Source organism: Plectropomus leopardus, chromosome 21 (genome assembly GCF_026936395.1).
Source record: "Plectropomus leopardus strain MGB_pleo_1.0 chromosome 21, ASM2693639v1, whole genome shotgun sequence".
Lineage (NCBI taxonomy): Eukaryota > Metazoa > Chordata > Actinopteri > Perciformes > Serranidae > Plectropomus > Plectropomus leopardus.
In genome coordinates, this window is record NC_142196.1 from 25,827,601 (window position 1) to 25,849,029 (window position 21,429).

A 21,429-nucleotide genomic window follows, 5' to 3' on the forward strand; every position below is an offset into this window, starting at 1 on the left:
AGTTCAGACACGATGACGCTGTGCGGTGCTGTCTGAGAACGAGCCGGGCGAAGTAAGACAAGTGGGAAAAGGAGAAGAGCTGTAAAAATAGCTACAAACCGACGCCCTCGCAAAGAACAGATAGGAAAGTTGAAACACTTGTGTGATGCAAACACACCGATACTATCTGTAAATGCCGCCACCTCGTCCTCGTCTTGTTTTATCTTCCTCTTTTCTTTTATTTTTCTTTATCATGCAATCACTCTGTTCACACACAAAGCCGCTGACCAGCAGGGACTTTCCATATCGAGGGCTGTGTTAAGGGTAAAATCATCTCACATTTTCCATTATATGCAGTTTGTGCCCTCGACGAGAGCTGAAATGATTAGTCGAATACCTGACTGACAGAAAATTAATGGTCATCCATTATGACAACTGTTGACTGTTTCAGTCATTTCTCAGCAAAAATGCCAAAATATTCTCTGCTTCCAGCTTCTTACATTTAAGGATTTCCTGCGTTTCTTTGTCATATATAACAGTTTTCTCTCTCTTTACTTCGTTCTTCTGTTCTTGGTTACAAACCAAGAAAAGAAAGTCATCGTTGTCATATTAATACACTTATCTATTAACAAAAACTTGTATGTCCAATGTCAATTTTTTTCTGTGGTATTGAAAATGATATTGAACGCATTAACATTTTTGATGTATTGTATTGAATTAAGACATGACAGCAAGACACCGTTAGTTTTGGATAATGATTATTTGACTAATGGTGCAAATATTCAGCAGATTAACTAATAATAAAAATAATAATAAATAATCATTAGCTGCAGTTATTTGCCCTACATACTATAATAAAATGTTTTTCTCAAAATTTTCTACTAATTTTGTTTCATTTACCTGCCGACATGGTTACACCTGTTTTTTCGAGTATCACAGAGGGCTAAAATCCAACAGAAAAACGCAAATCAAAGGAGCACCTTATGTTCACAACGCACAATTAAGTCAAACCACAACACAGACTTACAGCGAACCGAACCCAGACCACCTCAGAGTTTGGCTCAAGGTGGTCTGAGCTCGTTTGGAGTGTTTCATATGTGCAAAAAGAAAAAAAAATGTGTTGAGTCCACATGGAGGGCTGAAACGGACAGAGTGTAAAAACACCCAAAGATGTGGTTGAAAGCTCAGGGAGTGGCGCTCATGTGGTCACTCACACACTGTCACATAATTTCACACGCAAAGAAACGTCCTTAAAATATTTCACATGCCAGGGTGCCTGGTGGCTCAGTGGATAGAGCAGCGCCCCATGTGCAGAGGCTGTGTCCTCGCTGCAGCGGCCGTGGGTTCAAGTCCGGCCTCGGCCCTTTGCTGCATGCCCCCACCTCTTTCACGCTCACACTGTCCTATCGATTAAAAAAAGCAATAAAGGCCAAAAAAATAATCTTTAAAAAAAAAAAAAATTCACATGCTGCTGCATTCCATGTGTGTGAGCAATTCCTCTTTTCGGGTTCTCAGCAGCGTGTCATGCCACTATGACTGTACTTTTAAGTTATTGTGGTAACAGCAGATGTTTAAATGTAGTTGGTTTGTGGGGCTGTGAGTTATTCTTAGTGTGCCTCTGAAGGAGCCCACGGGTTTGGGGGATTCCCCTTCTCTTGCACACAAAATACAAAGGAAACCTGAGCTGTGCCAGCGTCCTCTTCACTGAAACAATCAATGTTAGCAGCTATGACCGCAAGGTCATTAGAAAATATTTGTCAGCATATGTATCGTAATGGATTGCACGTCATGACCGGCATGATTTAGCAGAAACACCTTTGTATGACACAGTTTACGTACAAGAGGAAATACAAACAACATTCACCAAATATGGCAGGAGTTTAAATTTTAAGAGTGCTTTTTTAGGCTCGCTCTTTTTTTGTCAGTATTATTCACAAACACAAATGAACTCATCTTTGCTTCCTTATCATGCACTCATAAACTTTATGTGTGACATTTTAACGGTTCTATAGAAACATAATGTAATGTTCACCATATATGTTTAAGCACAAATGCACTTAAAGTTGAACTTTTCAAGGTCACTGTTGTGCCACAGCTTGCTCCAGGTCATGCTGGTGTTGTTTTGTGAATGTAGGTCAAACCCAGCAGCTAGTGTCACATATTACTGTGTACTTTTGGATATTCAAAAGGCATCACATTTATACATCAGTGTCACATTTTAACTTGCGGATGTTAATTTGGTTTAAAAACAAGCTGCACAAATACATTAAATGGAAAAGTTTGTATTTTGCAAATTATCACATTCACCAGATTCTTAGCCTGGAATCAGGTGCTTCCACATTGTGCAATTTTGTGCTCGTACTTCCGTTTTAGTGCAGAAGTGTGATTACTTTGCTCAGCCTCTCCAGCTTTATCAGCCTTTACTTACCAAGATTAAAAAAAGTTGTTAAAAAAGTACAGCTGTATTTGAATCTGCACAGATGTTTCTGCTGCTGGCTGTATGACACCAGCTGGTCAGTGTGATGTCATTTAGTCACATGTTGACACTGTTTTTGTAATTTGGTATGTGAAAGCATGGTTGGGTTATGGTGCTTTAAATGGAATTTATTATTATTATTATTAGATTCTAATGAATGATTAGTGATAAATAGAGATAAATGCTTGTGCACTAAATTCCAGATGAAGTGGAAAAACGTTGGTGGAAACAGTGAATGCGAGAAACGCTCACCTGTGTTTATTCGCGCACTCAAGAGGGATTTCATGCAGGAACTTCACATCCAGCTGTTTGTCCTAATGGCAGCAGCAGCAAGTTGAACTGGGGAGCTCCCACGTGTGTTTGATGGTCTGACGTTGAAAAAAAGTTGGAAGAAAATCCATCAGTCAACACTTTGAAAAGAATTATTGCCTCTCGGTTGTCTGCAGTCAAGTAGCACTTTACACTTTTTTACGACTCTGAAGGAATTTACTGAAAGGTTTTAAGTATAATTTCAGTTAAAATGTGGGTGTTTGACACACAACTTCAATGTGACAGTTAGATCTATACAATCAGCACAGTTTGGGCACCAAAGATTAGTGTCACCAACACAGTTTTTATGTATCCCCTTAGATATGATTTCAACCAATAGTGTTTTTGGAGGAACATTTTGGCTGGATCTATGCTACAAAGTCTTGAATCCTGATTCTGATTTGTTGCCTGTGTCTGCTTACATCTGCTCTGAAAATAAAAATAAGCCACAAAAAAAGAGTAAAAACAAAAAAAAAATAAATCTTTTTTTCGGTAACTTAATTTGAAATATATATAATTAAGAGAATTTTATATATGTTACTGGATATTTTTCCCTCATTTTTTTTGACAATATCTCATATCTGTGGTTACATTGAAGTCGTAGCAGTTCGCTTTGAATTCAAACTTCAGTGACGTGTGACTGTCAGGTAACAGCGAAATGAGTCACGCTCCAACACCGCACAGATCCTGCACATATATGGACATGATGGACACCTCTGAGTCCTGTCATCACTGCAGCATGTTTATTTCCACTGTAGGAACAGTGTGCATGTCAATGCTTCCTCTTTTTGCATATCAGAAACAGTATAAAAGATCCCCACTGTCTCATTCACTCATGATTAAGACTTTGACGAGTAGAACTAAATAGGTTTGAAGCCGAGACCCTGAGTCAGTTTGAAGATCTGAAGATGTGGACTCCTCACTCTGTTTGCCGCTGGATTTGTCTGCTCACCCTGGCCGTGGTGATGCTCTCCGCCGTATCGGAAGGTAAAACTAAACTCGTCATTGAATGTTCTGATTTATGTGACGTGTGCAGACGGCAGCTTTTGTCTTCGGGAGTTTAAATCTCGTACTGAAACAGTGTCAGTGACTGATGTAGTGATCAGAGAACTGATAGAAAACTATTAGTGTCAGTCGTTTTTCAAGCAAAAATGCAAAATTTTTGCTGTTTTTTTGCTTTTCTCAATTGAATATGGTAATAAACTGAATACATTTTAGTGTGACAGGTAACCTTACTATACTGATGACTACAAACTAGTGATAAAACATTTAATCCTTAGGGACTGTTTGGCATATTTCCATGCACTTTCATTCCTCTTTTTTTTTTTTTTAAATAATTTTGGCTCTGTTCATGCATATGGTATCAATTTTGACAAGATTGTGTATTTGAGTGTAATCAGTGAATTTGCAGCTCAGCTCCTACAATAAGTCTAAAATACACTGTGGAAACTAAATAGTTACATTCAGACTATTCAGGTCAAAAAATGCTCCATTGAAACCCATTCAAACTGACATTTTTGATCCCACAGCCATCAGAGCAGAAAAACAGGACTTGTATTATTTCTGGGTGTCATTCTGGGCTTTTGACTCTGAATTTGTCATTTTGACTATTTTCCAACTGATGAGGTCATTTTGACCATATTTGGCATATGGAGGAAATACATGCTATTACCACTCAGTGATCTGTCACAATCAGTGTAGCTGCTGATCACTGACATATCCCAGACTGTGGTAATCAACATCAAACAATCTACTTTGCACGTAGAATATTGAAAATAATTTATTTTTGTGTGTGTTTTTTCTCTAAAATCATAGTTGCATCACGACAAAAACCTGACATTTAGAGGGTTAGAATTCTGAAAATGAATGTTTGACATTTGTGATTTGGACTGATGTTGGTTACAAAAATTAACTGACATGTTAACATATAATTTTTTTAAATCTTGATTTTGAAAAGCACATTTTGTGCACGTAGCAACATGTGTGTGTAATATTAAATGGGGCCCTGAGGGTTAATAATGACAGTATTTTCTCTCTTTGTGTGTTATTCCTTGCAGTGGGTTGCTTTGGTCTCTCATTAGACTGCAACTGCCCCGGCAATCTCACCTCCATGAAGATCCGCGTTATCAAGAAGTGTGTTGAACAGATAGAACGACAGGACTGCCCCCACGCCTTTGTGTAAGTGTCACGAGAAACAGCAACAAACTCCTCACTGTTGGCTTCATCTTGAAACAGAGGAATAAAAGGATGAATAAGCTACGTTTGCTTCTAATTTGTTTGCATGAGGAAATCTGTGAATTTAGAAATGTTTGCATGGTCAAGAACGTTTGATCTTGATACTGATGACCAAACACTTAGGTGATGAAAATGTCTAATTGTTTTGTTTTGTATCTGTTTCCAGAATTGAAGGCAAAAGGCAAAAAATACCTATGTTCTGCATCAAACCAGATGCTCCATGGCTGACAGAGCAGATAAAGGAGGTGAGAATCAGACATTACACAAAGCATAACTTCATTATTTAGGAAACAAAATGAAGTCTGGATTCATGTGTTTAATACCACAGCAGGTACAATATCGGTTTATCATAGTGTGCTGAATTTACACATGCCGAGAATCTAATCTGTTCCTAAAATTTGGTCAAGCTGCTTTTCCATTTGCTTGTACCTGAACAATATAAATTTTAACAAACCAAATCTAAAAATGTTACAAAGTATGAACTTTCCCATTAATGTCTGGACCAAATAAAGCACAGACACAATAAGGCCCAATATAAAGCCCAATAAGGACGTTTGTAACGCTGCCTGTTTCAGCACACGTAACTAACTGAAAATATGTGTTATAGCTCGCAAATTTTGACACCAAGTTCTTTGACAGAGGCGTCAACATATAGCAATGTTTGCACCTTCTTTAGTTTTATGTTTTGCACAATAAAAAAAGTATGACATAGACATGCAGTGCAGAGAGAGAAAGAAACCCATAGGGCTTGTGCTTGGAGCCTCCACCTAAATAATTAAAAAATAATTTAAATTAGGCTATCCAGAAGATATCATACATAATATAATGACTAGATGGCACAATAAATAAACAAACAAATAAAAATAAAGAAAGAAAAACCCATTGTGCTTATTTGGAGCCTCCACCTAAATAATTTTCAAAAAGAAAAAAAATTAGGCTATACAGAACATATCATATCATATCATAACATAAGATATCCTGACACAATAAACGCATGTTCATTATGACAAATTACTGAGTTTCAAATTTGGGGGCCAAAATAACCACTCATGGCCTTTTGAGCAGGAGTGAAATTTTAGGCTTTTTATTTAGGATCTAACTACTACTTCAACATTACCGTGCTGCTATAACAAAGCCTGAAAATCACTCAAGCACGTTTAGGTCTACATCTGTTGGAACATACTCAGTTAAAAGTGAAAAAGCGGTCCTTTAAAAAAGAAAAAGAAAAAAAAAAAAAGCTTCCCACCAGTCAACTTGAGCAGTAAAATAAACACACAATTGCACAGATGATTGAAGTATTTCAGATTTTTTCTTTATGAACTCTAATTGTCTTGTTCTCTCTCTTTAAAAACAGAAATGTCCCCCTGATCTGGAGCTTTAAAAGCAGTCCTGGCTGAAAAACGTCCCAGCGAAGCAGCTACACTGAACATTTTCTGTTGAATTACTATTTATTTTGTTTATATAAATATTTAAATCTAAATTATTTTTCTATTTAATTTCTCTAAAAACGGATTTGTTTTGTAAAGTTGTCAGAGAGAATAATGGCAGAGTTGTTCTGTTTTTTTTAACCTGTAACCAAAAATAAATCAGTGGATTTGAAATGTGACTGTCTGTTGTGTGATGAACGGTAGTTCAGTGGGGGTTCCCTGCATGAATGGGGATGTCTGTGCTGACTCAGCGTCATGCCTTTCAAACCAGACTGCAGTGGTTGTCATAAAGCCGGTAAAAATAGAAACCTAAAGCAAATTTATTTAAATAAATACAGAAGTGACATGACAATATACAATGAGGAACAAGAATTACTGCGTGCAAACCAGTCGAGTTGCACCTAAAGTTTACATCCATGTCCATCCAGACACACGTGTATTTATAAAATTTGACAGTGCTTTAAATATGGATGTTATAAGGGGCTACAAATTCTAAAGCCCAGATGCTTCACACGCATCTTCAACCAAACTGCACAGGTCTCTTTTTATGGCGTTAGATGATGGCAATTAAACATTGTGATGAATTTTGACCTTTTGGAAATGAAATGTCATCAGGTCATCGCTGTCCTATGAGACATTTGTGTGAAATTTTGTCATGAATTCTTGAGTTTTGGCAAACCCCCCCCCCCCCCAAAAAACCTCCAAAATCTATTCAGTTCATCACTGAGCACAAGTGGACGTTTGTGCCAAATCTGAGGAATTTCCCTCAAGGCACCTTTAGACACTACGTTCACGAGAATAGGACATACGGACAACCTGAAAACATGAAAACCTGAATGCTTTTAGCCACAGCTGTCGCTGGCGAGGAGGGGTAAAAGTAGTCAAAATAACAAAAATAAATTCAATTCTTGCTACTAATTGTTCCATGTGTATAATATCCATGAACACATTAGTCCAGTGACGTAGTGACAGGTCATGTGGTGGTTTCCAGTGAAGGACGCATGTGACATGCCAGGTGTATGTATTTTTCTTTATAAGACAGAACAAAGAATAATCATTAAGTCCGAGCACCCTGGGACAGCAGGGAATTTTCTTTCCAATAACGACGGACATAAACATATTGACTTTTTACAGGGTTAGGGTTACATTACCAAAACTTGTGAAAAATGATCCAATGCAGTTCTGTGTAAAAAAAACTACAGATGGAGAATTGATTTTGTTCACGTTGCTTTTTTGGCGTTGAATAACTTCGACGTAGAAAATTAAAATGGATGAGATGGTGAGGGTTTAAAGTGTCTATTATCAGGCTGCTGAACTGAGGACGAACTGATACGAGATAAACAACCACCCTGAACACACACGGACATGTTCGACAATCTAATCTCACCATCTTTTGGGGGTGTAAGTGTTAGTGTGAATGCACCGTCATTAACACTCTCCATGACGGCGATGGTTCCTCTTTGAACACACTGCGGTATTTAAGAACGAAAACTCTCCGCTTCATCATCGTTCGACTTTGAGGTGACTGAATACCGATTTTCAGATTCAGAGTCAGTTTCGGTGCCGTGAAGCCTTTGAAGATGAGAAGGACTCTCTCCGTCAGAATCGTTCTGCTCTCTCTGACTGTGCTGATGCTCCTCTCTGCGTCAGAAGGTACGGTTTCTCGTGCACAATGTTCGCATTGTCGTGAATAGACAGACAGTCATAACAGCCTCTAGAGTTCTGTAATTCACTGCGATTGGTAAGGTCTTAATTAGGGATTTTTCTGATGACTAATTTTCTTGACGTTTAAATGACATTTGAAACTTAGACTAGTCGACGGGTCTAAAAGTAAGAAAACGCTCAGAAAACAGTCAAAATTGAGCACAATTTAATCTATACGGTTAAACATTGTGCGAATACATTTTGCTATAAGAGCCATTTTAAAATGTTAATTACACTTTTAAGTGACCAAAACGCATCTTTAATGTCGCTAAAATGTGTGGCACTTTTGATTATGTATTATTATTATTATTAACACTGACCTACCATTAAGTGCTGAAAGTGTACATGAATTTAAGAGTAAGCCGTGAAAAACAATATTTTTATAGTTAATATTATAGTTCAGGTAGAACAACATTCATTGCATATTTTTCAACAAAACTTCTAGTGAAGTTGAAGCATTAGTAATAAATAAGACACAAAACGACCACAAAAGACTCATTTAGATACAAAAAGACATAAACACAAAATGAAACACACAAACACAAATAGACATAAAGCAAACAAAAATGACACAAAACAAATGCAGGAAGGAAGAAACTAGACCTTCAATGGTTTTTTTTATCATTTCTGAAACATTTTCAACAGTGTATGTTGCTTGTTATTTTTTTGGAGTAAGGATAAATGACAGTATCTCTCTCTCTTTGTGTGTGCGTGTGTGTGTGTGTGTGTGTGTGTGTGTGTGTGTCACAGTGGATGCCTACAGACATCTCCCCTGCTGTTACGGAGGTTACTACGGGACTAAAGAGCCGATCTCTAAGTGCTTTACACAGACACCAAGAGACGGCTGCAGCATTCATGCCTACCTGTAAGCACAGCACGCTTTCAAAATCAAGCTTAAAAAAGAAAAAAGTTATACATTGAAATTATTTTCTACTTTCACTTCAACTTATATTTTTAACCAACATCAGTGTTAATCATAAATGTAAAATATTCAATATTTTTTTAAAATTTAACCTCAGATTTTTGTAATGATGTCACCAAGTTGTATTAGTTTTTTTTTAAATAAAAAAATATTTTCAATGAACTACATGAAAAGTAGATTATTTTTGGTCATCATATGTCATAGATTTTTAGACTATCTTTGTTTCCACAGTGTATTTTGGACTTGTCGTAGGAACTGAGCTGGAAATTTCTACATTAAACAAAAATACACAATCTTACCAAAATTCACGCCATACGCATGAACACAGCCAAAATCATCAAGAAATAAAGAATGAAAAGCATGTAAAATGCAACAAACAGCCCCTGTGGGTTGACTGGAGGTGTTGTGGAGAAGTGCATCAGCCAAATGATGTTCGAGTAATTAAAATTTCCTGTTTTCTGTTTCCAGGCTTAAAACTTCAGCTGGTCAATGGCAGTGTATCACGTCAAAGTCCACGAAGTTCAAAGACATGGTTAACTCGGTGAGTCAATCTTACAACTCTGTGAGCTGCACTAGAGTTAGCATGCTCACATGACAATGCTAACACGCTGATGTTTACACGGTATATTGATTAATGAATTTATTAACAATTAATTTAGCGAGTTGGCATGATGCATTGTTGATTCAGACTAAATATCTTTAGTGCAGCAGATGGTGATGTGTCATTACTTTTGCAGGAACTTTTGGTCATAAAAAAAGTACATTTTACAAATCATCATAAACATTTGCTTTTCTCTTGGTCTTCTTTTACAGGGAAAAATAAAGTGTCCTCCAGCCATCGAGTCAGAGCTGCAGAAGATCTGAAGATAAACATGTTGCAGCATGACCAAAACGCCATGGCAAAGGAGCGACATTTTCCGCTGATTTATCACGAAAACGAATTTCATTTTATGCAGCTTTAAAACAAATTCTAAACAGACTGTAACAGTAAATGCAGTGTTCTTAATTTGGAGTTGAACAAAAATAAATGCTGAATGGATTAAAAATGCAGTTGACTCATTTTTAAAACACTTATTAAATGTCCTGTTTTGACAGAAAAACGCAGATTCATTGTAGATAAATGATGTCACCACAGTCAGATGTTGCATCAGAAATAAAGAAACATTACAGTCACTTCAGCTACTTACAGCATGAGTGGACCATGAGACAATGGGCCCCTGGGCTCAGATATGCAAAGGGCCCCACCACCTCTCCTACATGAGAGCACAACACTCAGACCTGCTTGTAGTCTGAGTCTCCTTGGGGTCATTATGCATCTTTTGGTGGTTTTGTGTCTCTTTTTTGGAGTAATTTTATGTCTTTTTTAGATAGTTTTGTGATGCTTTGTAGCCATTTTTTGACTCATCTGGGTCTCTTTGCGGTAAATGACTTTTTTTTTTTGCATTGAGTCACACTGTAGTTTTGTGTCTCCTTGTGGTTGATTTGTGTTTCTTTGTAGTTGTTAGTGCATTTTTGTAGTTGTTTGCATTTCAATTTGAGGTAATTTTGTGTCTTTTTGAAGCCATTTTATGTTTTTATTTTTTTTTACTGTTTCTGTGTCACTGTGTAGTTATTTTGTATCTCCTTGTGGTTGTTTTAAGTATCTGTGATTCTTTTATGTATTTTTTCAGTCATTTGGGTCTCTTTCATGTAATTTCATGTCCTTTTGAAAAATGTGTGCTTCTTTGTAATTATTTTGTGTCTTTTTTCTTTGTTTTGTGTCATTTCAGTTATTTGTGTGCTCTTTTGGTTGTTTTGTGTATCTCCGTAGTTGTTTTTTTTGAGTCCTACTTGTAATTGTTTGGTGCTCTTGTTGAACATTTTGTGTTGCTTTGTAGTTATTTTTTTGTCTTTTTTGATTTTTTGTGTTGCTTTGTACCTATTTTGTGAGCCCTTGTGGTCTTTTGTGTCTCGTCGTTGTCGTAATTTTTTGTCTCTGTGTTAATTTTGTGACACTTTGTACTTATTTTGTGTCTCTGCAGTTCCTTTGCATCTCTTTTTGGTCATTTTGAGTCTCTTCCTAAAAACAAGAAAAGGGTCTGCCACAAAGCTCCCCAAAGGTGGAAGCACACTATTATTTAAAATATCTATCTAGAAGTCTCTGTTTAGACAATATTTAAAAATGTAAAAAATAATTTAACTTGTATTTAAATGTTTTGTTGGCATTTTTGCGTGTTTTGATGAGAGAAAGATGAGACTGGACAGAAAACCACCATTATCTCTCAATAGTTTCCTGCCTTTTCTCGCCCAAGCTTTTTCTTCTGAGGCATTTAGCTAAATAAAAATTTCTCAATTGTTTTCCTGAAATAATGCATTGTTGAGTGCAATATAAATACATGTAGGTTTTTCAGGTTGCAAAGCCAGCTTACATGTTAAATTGAATTGGCAAATAAGAAACTTTCACAGCCTGGCGTGAGGTGCTCTACCTCAAAAAACATTTGCATTACTTAGACTAGGGCAGTGCAAAATGACGAAATATATCGTTTGGCGATAAAAAAAATTTCTAATGTTTTATGCTATATTGTTTATTTCGTTTACTTCATGTGATAAATCTTTGTGTCCGTCTGCGTGTCTGAGGGGGCCGCTACACAATGCATGGCACGAAAACAAACATGAAGGAGCTGGAAAGCGATACTAAACATGGGAATTCAACACAAGACACGGACAGCGACCAACCTGCTCAAAACCAGGAGGAGCTCGTATCCCATAGAGGAAAAAAGTCAGACACAGAACTAGGAGTGGCTAATATACATACATACATATATATACAAATATACTCAATGTATCGTGACTTGTTTAACATGCAATGTATAAAAGGACTTAATCGCAAACATTGAGTATAAATTATCTCCTATTTCTAGCCACTGGCACGAGGCTCGCTTTAGCATTTCGTTCTTCTCTCTCTTCTAAGACTTTCACAGACACACACACACAAAACAGGGCTTTTGCAGAGCTCAAGACTGTGACTATTTAATCACATTTTTGCGACCATGGAGAACTACTGTGATTCGTAAATACTATTAATCTATGAACTGGAGAGCTGCTAGTTTGTTTTGAGCTCGCAGTGGATGAATCATTCATATCACAGTAACATTTTAACTTTCTGCTAACGCTAATGTCCAACTATTGACTGGAAGCTTCGGTTCCAGAGAAAAAACACCAACGCTTCCGGACCAAGACAACCTGGGTCCTCCGAAATAAAAGCACCGTGGGCTCTGCTTTCATTTATTTGATTATAACAATACTTTATTTAACTTTACTATGAATCTAACTTTATACTTTACTTTATTTAATATCATAACACTATTTTGTTAAACGTTATTGTAACAGTAGTTTATGTAACTTTATTTCAAGGCAGTAGCTACGTTATTTGCAACTGTTATTCATTTACTAATTTTGTATTTTAGCAGTTTTCAGTAGTTTAGAGATTTCAAAAAATTTAGATATATATCGATGTAGCTCTCAAATATTGTGACATTATTTTAACCCGCCCAGCCCTAACAAACTTATCAGGGGTGTTCACTTGTAACTTTATGATGTTGAAATTGATATAATTCTCCAAGAGAACTAATTGCATAAGAGGATGAGCCTTGATACTACAAATGTGTACATATATGGACATGAGCGGCAAACTCACCATCTACTGAGTGTGTGAGTCTCTGCACAAACACATGACAACAACGGTTCCTCATTTAGTGTGATGCTGCAGTATAAAAAACAACAACACACCTCTGTGTGCTTCAGTCATCATTACACTTTGGCAAGCAAATAACTGAATATCAATTTACTTAGTCAGTTTTGGTGCCGCGAAGCCTATGAAGATGTCGATGACTTTCTCTGTCAGGATCAGTCTGCTCACCCTGGCTGTGGTGATGCACTTCTCTGCATCTGCAGGTACTGTTCCTCTGAATATACAGTTTTAAAAATTATATATTAATCAACATAGGACTGATCGGTAATTATTGGTTTTTGCTTTATACAATACGTATGTGGCATACCATCCCATGTTTTTATTTTAAAAATGATTAAGTATTACATACATGACGAGTGGACTACTGGTTCCCAACCTGGGGTCCTGACCCCCAGCAGGGGTCGTCAAAGCTCCACTGGGGGTTGTAAGAGCTTCTTAATTTTAAGGATGTGAGACAACTTTTGAAAAATATATATGCAGCAGGCCTGTATCTCAGCATTTCATCCATTTCTGTGAAGTAAACTACAAGAGAACTTGCAGAGAGGTTCTTCTCGTCCCTCTCCTACACTCCTGTTTTAAAACAGATGTGCAAAGAAAACTTCTTTGCATTTGGGAAAACTCAAAAATATTTCAAAAACATGGTCTTAAAGCACCAATTATACCACTGAGGTAAAACCGCAAGTGAGAAGACCTACATGTTTTCAAAATTAAATTAGATTAAAGTAGAATTGAAAAATTAAATTAAATTTGAAGCCTGGTGTCCACATGAACACAGAACAAGCAAAAACTGAAAAAGATGTCTGTCTCACATTTTTAAAGATATTCTCTGGGTGTCTCCCAAGGTGCAACAGTGTGTAATTAAAAAAATTACAACAGTATCTCTCTTACTCTCTCTCTTTGTCTGACAATTGGTTTAGGCATGCATTTGGACTGCTGTGAGAAGGTCGGGGGATATCTTGGGGAGATGAAGGACATCAGGTATTGCTATTTACAGGAAAATGGAACACGCTGCCATATCGGGGCTCATGTGTAAGTACAGCAAGCTTTGTTTTTACATGCATAAATCTGAAAAAAATATCTGCATTCAACGTTTTTTTATGTCATCATACTAGCTGATATGTACCTCTGTAACGTTTATCCCCCTGACTTCCTTCACTGAAGTCTTAAATCCCGAAAATGTGAAATAAATTGTTCACATTAACATCATCAGTGGCGGAAGAAGTACTCGGGTCTCATACTGAAGTATAAGTTGCTACTGTTTGAACACCCGTTGCACTTTTATACACATTTTTATACTTAGTACTGTTAATATTTTGTATTTGCTTGTATTTCGTACCAAGGATGTTACATTTTAATGTTCATATTGATTGATGTCTTTCTTTTGAACATGTAAAAAAACCCAACAAAAACAGAGGTTAAAACATTTGAATATCAAAAGGAGAAACAGAAAAAAGACAATTAATGCTATTTATATGTGTGAAAAGGAGGAAATGATGTATGAACTTATTTAATCCTATCCCTTTGTGATATAATTTAATTATTATCAAGTACTCACCTATACAAATTCATCCAAAAGTAATGATAAAAATGTCTAATTGTTTTATTTCCCTGTTTCTAGGATCATAACAGAGAAGAATGAAACGTTTTGTGTCAAACCAACTCCCCAGTGGCTCAAAAAAATAGAAAATGTGAGATAACTACCATGATGTGCTACATTTAGAGGATCTGAAGAATGAAAAGTGTTTCTAACATTGCAGGATGAAAGGTTTCAAAAATGTGACCAATTAAGCTGAATGTGACTTTCCTAAACTGCTTACATTCCTGTTTTACTTGCAATCAGACAGTGAAGATCTGTAATTTCATGATCATTTCTTTAGCATTTCCAAAGAAAGAAAAAGTTCTTGAGACAAAAACTCCCTTTAACCTTTAAAGACAGTTTGAGGCATTTTAGGTGCTTTTGATTCTTCATTGTTTGACCATTTTTGCTGTGTTCTTCACCACAGAATAAAATAAACTGTTCTCCACAAATCTCCCATAAACTGAGAAGATTCTTGCTCCTGGATGTGGATGATCTGAAGTGGCTAAAATGATGCAGCGACAGAGCTTCTGAGACCAAGTCCAACTTCTTGCTTTGACGGAGACTTGCATTGTTAAAATTATTTTTCTGCATATTAAAACCATTTTTGGGGCATTATTGTGAAAACATAGCAAAGTGCAGTTATTCTTCTTTTTTTGGAAATGTACCAAAACCCAAATAAATATTTTGAAATGGCTTTGAAACGTGATTGAATGTTGATTTACTTCTTGTTTAAGGTCTATATTTAGTTGCAGTTTACTATATTACTGAATGGGGATTTCTGTGCTGAGTCTGTGCAGTAAAAATGGAAAAAAAACAAATCTATGAATAACGGTGTGATCAGTCATTGATGGCTATTATTAACTGGACCTCAGTGACCACATCTGTGTCACTTGTACATGTGTCTTAGTAATGGTTTAATTATATAAATTACCCAATAATTATATTAAAAATGCATATTGCAGAAAAACTACAAATGCAAAAAAAGAAGAAACAAAAATCTTGACACCCAGATGCATTGCACTGCAGTTTAAAATCTGTAAAATAAATCACAAAGCTGAACACGGGTTTAAGGGGTCAAAGTCTTTTGACCCATTTTAAGTTAAAATGAAGTCTGCAGCTGAATGTATGTAGAGGCAGCATCATTACAAAGTGGAGTACGTTTAAGAGGGTCGGACGATTCCTCCCATTAACTTGTATTGGAAAAATTTGTTGAAAAGCCCATACATTTTTTAAAAAGTATAAGAGACGGAAACAAGCTGAAAATAATACTAATAACTTTGACTATAAAGCACCTTTGGGAACTGAGTTTACAAAGTGATTTTGACAAATACAGCAAAGAGGAAAAAAGGAGGGTTTCTTGCAGAGGAAATACAACGATAACAACCAAACAATAATGCTAAAATAAGGCCAAAATTGATGTAGAATTAAATAAGAGATCTCAGGCAAAAATATATTAGGAGGAAGACAAACCAGAATGGTAAAAAAGTTTTGGATATTCCCTTCCTTATCCTAAACTAGGTTATAACGCAGTTTGAACAAAACAAAAGTCACTACTTTCAGATAAAAACAAAATGTTTTACAGTGGTGAACTATGAAGTTTTCTGGAGGGGGTTATTTTATTGAAAAGTGAAGCCGTAAGGAGATAAAAACAAACGCCCTGCAGACAGCAACAGTTTGGTCACACATTCACCAAATCTACACCTAAATACAGTGTTCACGACCTTATTTATGCTGCCCTTTAGTGGACATAAAAATCAGTTATTGCAGGTTTAAATGTCCTTGATAATAAACAGATCGAATTGTTTATCCCCTGCTGCTTTCATCATTCCACACAAGTGTCTGATTCGCGTTTAGACAATGTGATCCTAAATCTGTCTGTTTTATGCTAAACATATACGAGCAGTTGCAAACATTAATATGCACATACCTACTGGACAGAGCTGCTTTATGAGGCCAAACTGCTGAAAATGTTTCCTTTCACCTTAAAATAAACCAACTGAGGGTACAGGTCTTTAATCCCCAACAGTACATTTATGTTACCTTTTGATTCTCGTTACACAAAATTAAGCTATAGTTATTTGGTTTTCATCGATTTAACAATTAACCCTTGGGGACTGTTTGGTGCATTTTACGCCCCTTACTGCACAATTATTGCTGTGTTCATGTATATGGCATTAATTTTGGCAAGATTGCACATTTCTATTTAATTTTGGAATTTCCAGCTCAGCTCCTACAATAAGTCTAAAATACACTGTGGAAACAAAATTGCATTAAATTAAATTCATACTGTTAAATGCTAAAAATGCGATACTGAAACCATTACCATTTAAAAACATGTCGGCATCATGACAAAACACTGGCATTCAAAGGGTTAAAATCCTGGAAATGCATTAACATGATATATTTATAATTAGGACTGGTGTTGGTTAAAACAAATAAACTGAATGAAAGTTAAAAATCATATTGATGTCGCCTGTAATATTTTTTATAGCCTGATTTTGTGTGCAGAGCGATATGAGTGTGTAATATAAAAGCGGGCCCCAAGGGTTAATGGTGTCACTTTGATTTGGTTAAAATTAAACTTTGCAACTTAGGTCTAAAGATCTTAATGCAATAATGCTATTAATCACATTTTTATGAATATTATTTTGCAATGATAACTCATAGCTCTACTGAATATTTTAAAGTTAGAGCATTTTAAACACAGAACAATGAGGCTCCTTCAGGTTTTCTGGAGAAAAAGAAAAGTTTACTATGAAATGCAACGTGAAGCAACACAATGCCCAGTTACAAAACCACATGTCACTTCAGTCTGTTTATCAGTGGCTGTGATCAGGGTGGGACATCTGTCAGTTGCTGATGTGTTCTTAAACTTGGCTTATAACTGATAATCTGATAAAAACTTTAATAATCATTACTGCTACAGCATGACATTAGCCTTTTAATGCTGAAACACTACAACAGGTTAATATCTAAAAGTCAGTGGTCAGTCACGTTAACGCCTTTTTACAAAGACGCAGGAATACACCGTCATGGTGACGGGACAGATAAAGCAACAAGAAAGAGGAAGAGGCGTTTTTGGTCGAACCCAAATCATGATATTCAGACAGGTAGTTGCTTCATCGTAACGTTTGTTTCCATAAATGTGGTGTCAACACAATTATAATCTGTAATCTGCATTCTACTGAATTTCATACAAAGACAGACTAAAAATAAAGGTCTTCAAAATGTAAAATTCAAATAAAAACATATTTTATGTTAGAGTTTGATTTAAAATAGTAGGAAAGACTTTAACAGTAAACTATATACGTTTAGATTAATTACAAACAGTTCAACATTTTGTGCTTCAAATGGTGCAAAGAGTTTGCAGCTGCCCCTACAATGCACTGCACCTATAAACCTTTTTAAGATTATACTTAATGCAATTACGTTTTTAGATGAGAAGCCAGAGTCGGAGATGTTTCAGATGTTTTCCTTTCTGTTCTTTCTAACATTTGGAAACAGCATTAGTATTTTGGATTTTTTAAATTTGTCTCCTTTTTACTTTGTCTTTATTTATTTATTTATTTATTTATTTATATTTTACTTTTTTTTTAACTTACATTTTTATTCTGTCTTGATTCTGCTGATTATTCTGATCATTAGTAATAATATTTTGATTTTGCTATTGTATTTTCTAACATGTCTCTGCCTCTAGTCTCTTGTTAAATTTGACCTTTATTCTTGTCTGGCCTTTGTTTGTTTGTTTAACATTATTGTTTGGCGTATTATTACCATCTCCGGGGTTTCTTCTTGCCAAACTGGATCATAACTGGGACCACTGAATAGTAGCTTAAACAGTTAATGGAGTGTGACTGCACGTCTTTTTTTAAGGCTTCTACTATATCTAGTTTAACATTGTTTGCTTCGTCTGTCTGGTCATGCAGGCTTGGTTACTGGTTATAGGATATCCCAGCATGCACTGTGTGCAAAGCAGACACATCTGGTTGGCTTTTTTTCCTAAATTTGGACATGTATATTTATTTTCCCCACATGATGGCGACAAAGTTGTGACAAACCCTGATCTGTAGGTACCGTCTCAGCTGGCTCCACAGGCTGGTGCTGGATTTAGTATTTCAGCTGCTGATTTTTATGTCTTTTTTCATTGTTCCTGAAACATGAAGATTTGAATAAAAACTGTGATTAAAACACTAAACAATTAATAGTCTTGGCATGAATACTGGTTTATTTTTTTCCTTTTCCTTAATGTGTTTATTTTGTGTCTTACACATGAATGTAAAATTATAATTTTGTAATTACTCGCACCATGGGGTAGAGGGTGGTTGTCAGCGTCAGGCTTAATTGGGAAAAGTGGCATAATTGTAGAATGTATTATTATCTGTGGACACCCCCCCCAAAAAAATGTTTAAAAATTATAATGCTGTATTTAATATCAAGTGCTGCTTAAAGTCAAAAGTCCTGCACAGTTTTTCTTTATTGTCTTTTACCAAAAGACAGTTTTGGATAAAGCTGTGCACTGTCCTCATATTTCCCCTCAAAAATGTCAGCAGGTCTTAATTTTTCCCAACAGGGGGAGTCAGAGGGTAAATACATACACCGGCCCAATCAATAGGCTGACTTTTAAAACATGTATAAAGCATTCTTCTAGTGTGGCTCTTTGTCCAAAAATAAATGCATAAATGCTACAAATATAAACTTTCTAAATAATTATTCGTTAAAATTAATTTACAATTAAATCCTACTGAAGTAAACTCGGAAAAAACACTCAAAATCATAAATCAGACTTTAAGTAACATTATTTATGAATAAAAGTCAAATCTAACTGCATCACAGAACACAACATTAGTGACTGATTATTGTAGATTTACTGTAGGTGTCAGTATGATTCATCAAAGAGTCAGTATTCATCAGGTGGAAACACACATGACTCTGAATGAATGATCATTTTTACTCTGTAACCGTGGAAATAAGCAACTGTTTGATAGCAATTTCACCATCGATCTAAAAATTGGTGGTTTGTTAATGTTGTGTTCACAACTTTAATCACAGGTTTATATTAAATGCTTCTAATTTCACACATGAGGCTGTGGTTGGGCCAGGATGAACCTGTCAAACCCACAGGGACTCAAAACAAGACTGTCACAAGGCCGATAAAAACCATCCCAGCAACGAGTACCACAAACAAGCAACAAAATAAGATCTTGAGATCTTTATCTGGAGTTGTTCAAAGCGACAGCGTCACAGCTGAGGGGGCAGACGTTAGTGTGGTTGAAGTATTTTCATTTTGATTCTTATAATACATGACTTACTGTCAAGTCATTATAGCAGCAGGTGTGAACGCAGCAGCTACTTACAGTTCAAGCACAACTTTTTCCATTTCATGAGATTTTGGAAATGGTTTGTTAAGTGAGAGTTTATTTGCCAAGAAAACTTGAAACCGACAAAGAATTCTGATCAAAAATAAAATAAAAAAGGAAAATTTGAGGAAACAATTGCTGAAGCACTGACTAAAGATTGTGGTGAAGAATTAAATTTGTCATTTTTCTGTAAAGCTTCTTAATATTATCCAACTTAAACTATTACTCCCTAAAAGTTGAGGATGAGAGTTAACTCCTGACACTGGAAATGGGAGTTTTCCCAAAGCCAGGATTCCCACAACTTCTTAAACATCAGATTTAAGGACATTTCAAGGACTTTCCAGGTCTAACTCCTTCAAATTCAAGGACCCAACACACCATAGTTTGAGACGTGACTCAAGATTAATAACTGTTACATTATTGAGAATTTGATGGAGCTTTCATTGGGGGAAAAATCAATATGCCACAGTTTCACAATATTTCTTTGTGTGGCAATGTCATGTTGATAAATAGACGCCAAATATAGATTTTTTTTTTTGTATGAATTATAAATATTATAAATACAACTTAACTTTTAGTAGCCTGCTAGAGTAAGAAACATTTTTTCACTTGATTAGATCAATTTTACTGCAAAAAATTAAAAAGGACTTAGACAAGACAAGAAGATGAATTGACTGAAAACTTAATCTCATTAGATAAAACAAATTCTGACAAAGTCTTCTGTCAGGGACACTATTTGCAGTTGGTAATAACTTAACATATTTTACTGCAATACTCAGTATATCACAACAGTTTTAAAACTGCAGTAATATTGTACCGTCACTTTAATACAATGATAATATAATGTTGTTCGACCTTCGGTGATTCCCACCCCTGGTTTTAATCGATATACATTTGTAATATAACATATTAAATCTAAGTATCTTATCTTGTATCTACTTTAAAAATGTTTTCACTGATCAGATTCTTAAACTTTCAAGGATTTCAAGCACCATGCATAACTTTTACTGCATCGTCAGCAAACTCCATCTGCTGATGAAGGCCATGTGATATAATTGAAAGCTCTGCAGAAAGACAGCAAGTGGATGTTGAGTTGAGATTTTTGTCAAATAACGTTACATTAACTGTGCTTTTCATTGAGCAGTTTGTCCTTCGTTGTACTGTCTGGACAAAGTCATATAGTCAACAGTCAAGATGCAAATCTTTATAGAAACATATTGAGTTTTACGCTGTGACACAGACATGTGACCGACCAGCAGCAATGCTAAAAATGTGAAACACGCTGACTGTTTTTTGCTCTGGAAGCGACTCTACCGGCCACACTGACCACATCCAGCGTAGCTACTTTCATATTTCAACCTGCTGCAGACTGAATGTCTGTCTGTTACAGTGACTTCCTAAGAAACTGCCCATCATTTCTTCACATCCTGTGATACAGAGGTGTGATGGCCATGACAAAGCATCTGCCCTGTGTACTCAAAGTATTAGTAAGACTCTGAATGCTGATATCTACATCAACCCCTGTGAAATGGAGGTATGATTAGTTTGGCACATGACACGGACATCCTTTTGAAACTACCAAACTGTATAATGTAGCATTATTACTTCCCCTTTTCTGTGTTTTTTTTACAGATATCAAAGTGGGGCAGGAAGTAATTGAAGAGTTTCAAGAAACAGGCCACTCTTCTTCCTGACACGTGGAAACCATGAG

At 35.9% G+C, this 21,429-nt stretch overlaps 3 protein-coding genes across 3 annotated transcripts; all 3 read left to right on the forward strand.

Moving 5' to 3' along the window:
* The first annotated feature begins 3,594 nt into the window (after window positions 1-3,594).
* Window positions 3,595-6,600, forward strand: LOC148186082 (uncharacterized). The gene is made up of 4 exons (XM_088072208.1): window positions 3,595-3,751; window positions 4,822-4,942; window positions 5,166-5,244; window positions 6,354-6,600. Exons 1-4 carry the CDS (start codon window positions 3,673-3,675, stop codon window positions 6,378-6,380), a joined length of 306 nt encoding a protein of 101 aa, XP_087928334.1. The 5' UTR covers window positions 3,595-3,672; the 3' UTR covers window positions 6,381-6,600.
* A 1,320-nt stretch (window positions 6,601-7,920) lies between these two features.
* LOC148186083 (uncharacterized) lies at window positions 7,921-10,098 on the forward strand. Its single transcript, XM_088072251.1, has 4 exons — window positions 7,921-8,079; window positions 8,881-8,995; window positions 9,521-9,593; window positions 9,866-10,098. Exons 1-4 carry the CDS (start codon window positions 8,007-8,009, stop codon window positions 9,914-9,916), a joined length of 312 nt encoding a protein of 103 aa, XP_087928377.1. The 5' UTR covers window positions 7,921-8,006; the 3' UTR covers window positions 9,917-10,098.
* Window positions 10,099-12,822: 2,724 nt separating this feature from the next.
* Window positions 12,823-15,055, forward strand: LOC148186084 (uncharacterized). The gene is made up of 4 exons (XM_088072257.1): window positions 12,823-12,985; window positions 13,700-13,811; window positions 14,401-14,470; window positions 14,786-15,055. The coding sequence occupies exons 1-4, from the start codon at window positions 12,907-12,909 to the stop codon at window positions 14,870-14,872; spliced, it is 348 nt and encodes a 115-aa protein (XP_087928383.1). The 5' UTR covers window positions 12,823-12,906; the 3' UTR covers window positions 14,873-15,055.
* The last annotated feature ends 6,374 nt before the right edge of the window (window positions 15,056-21,429 follow it).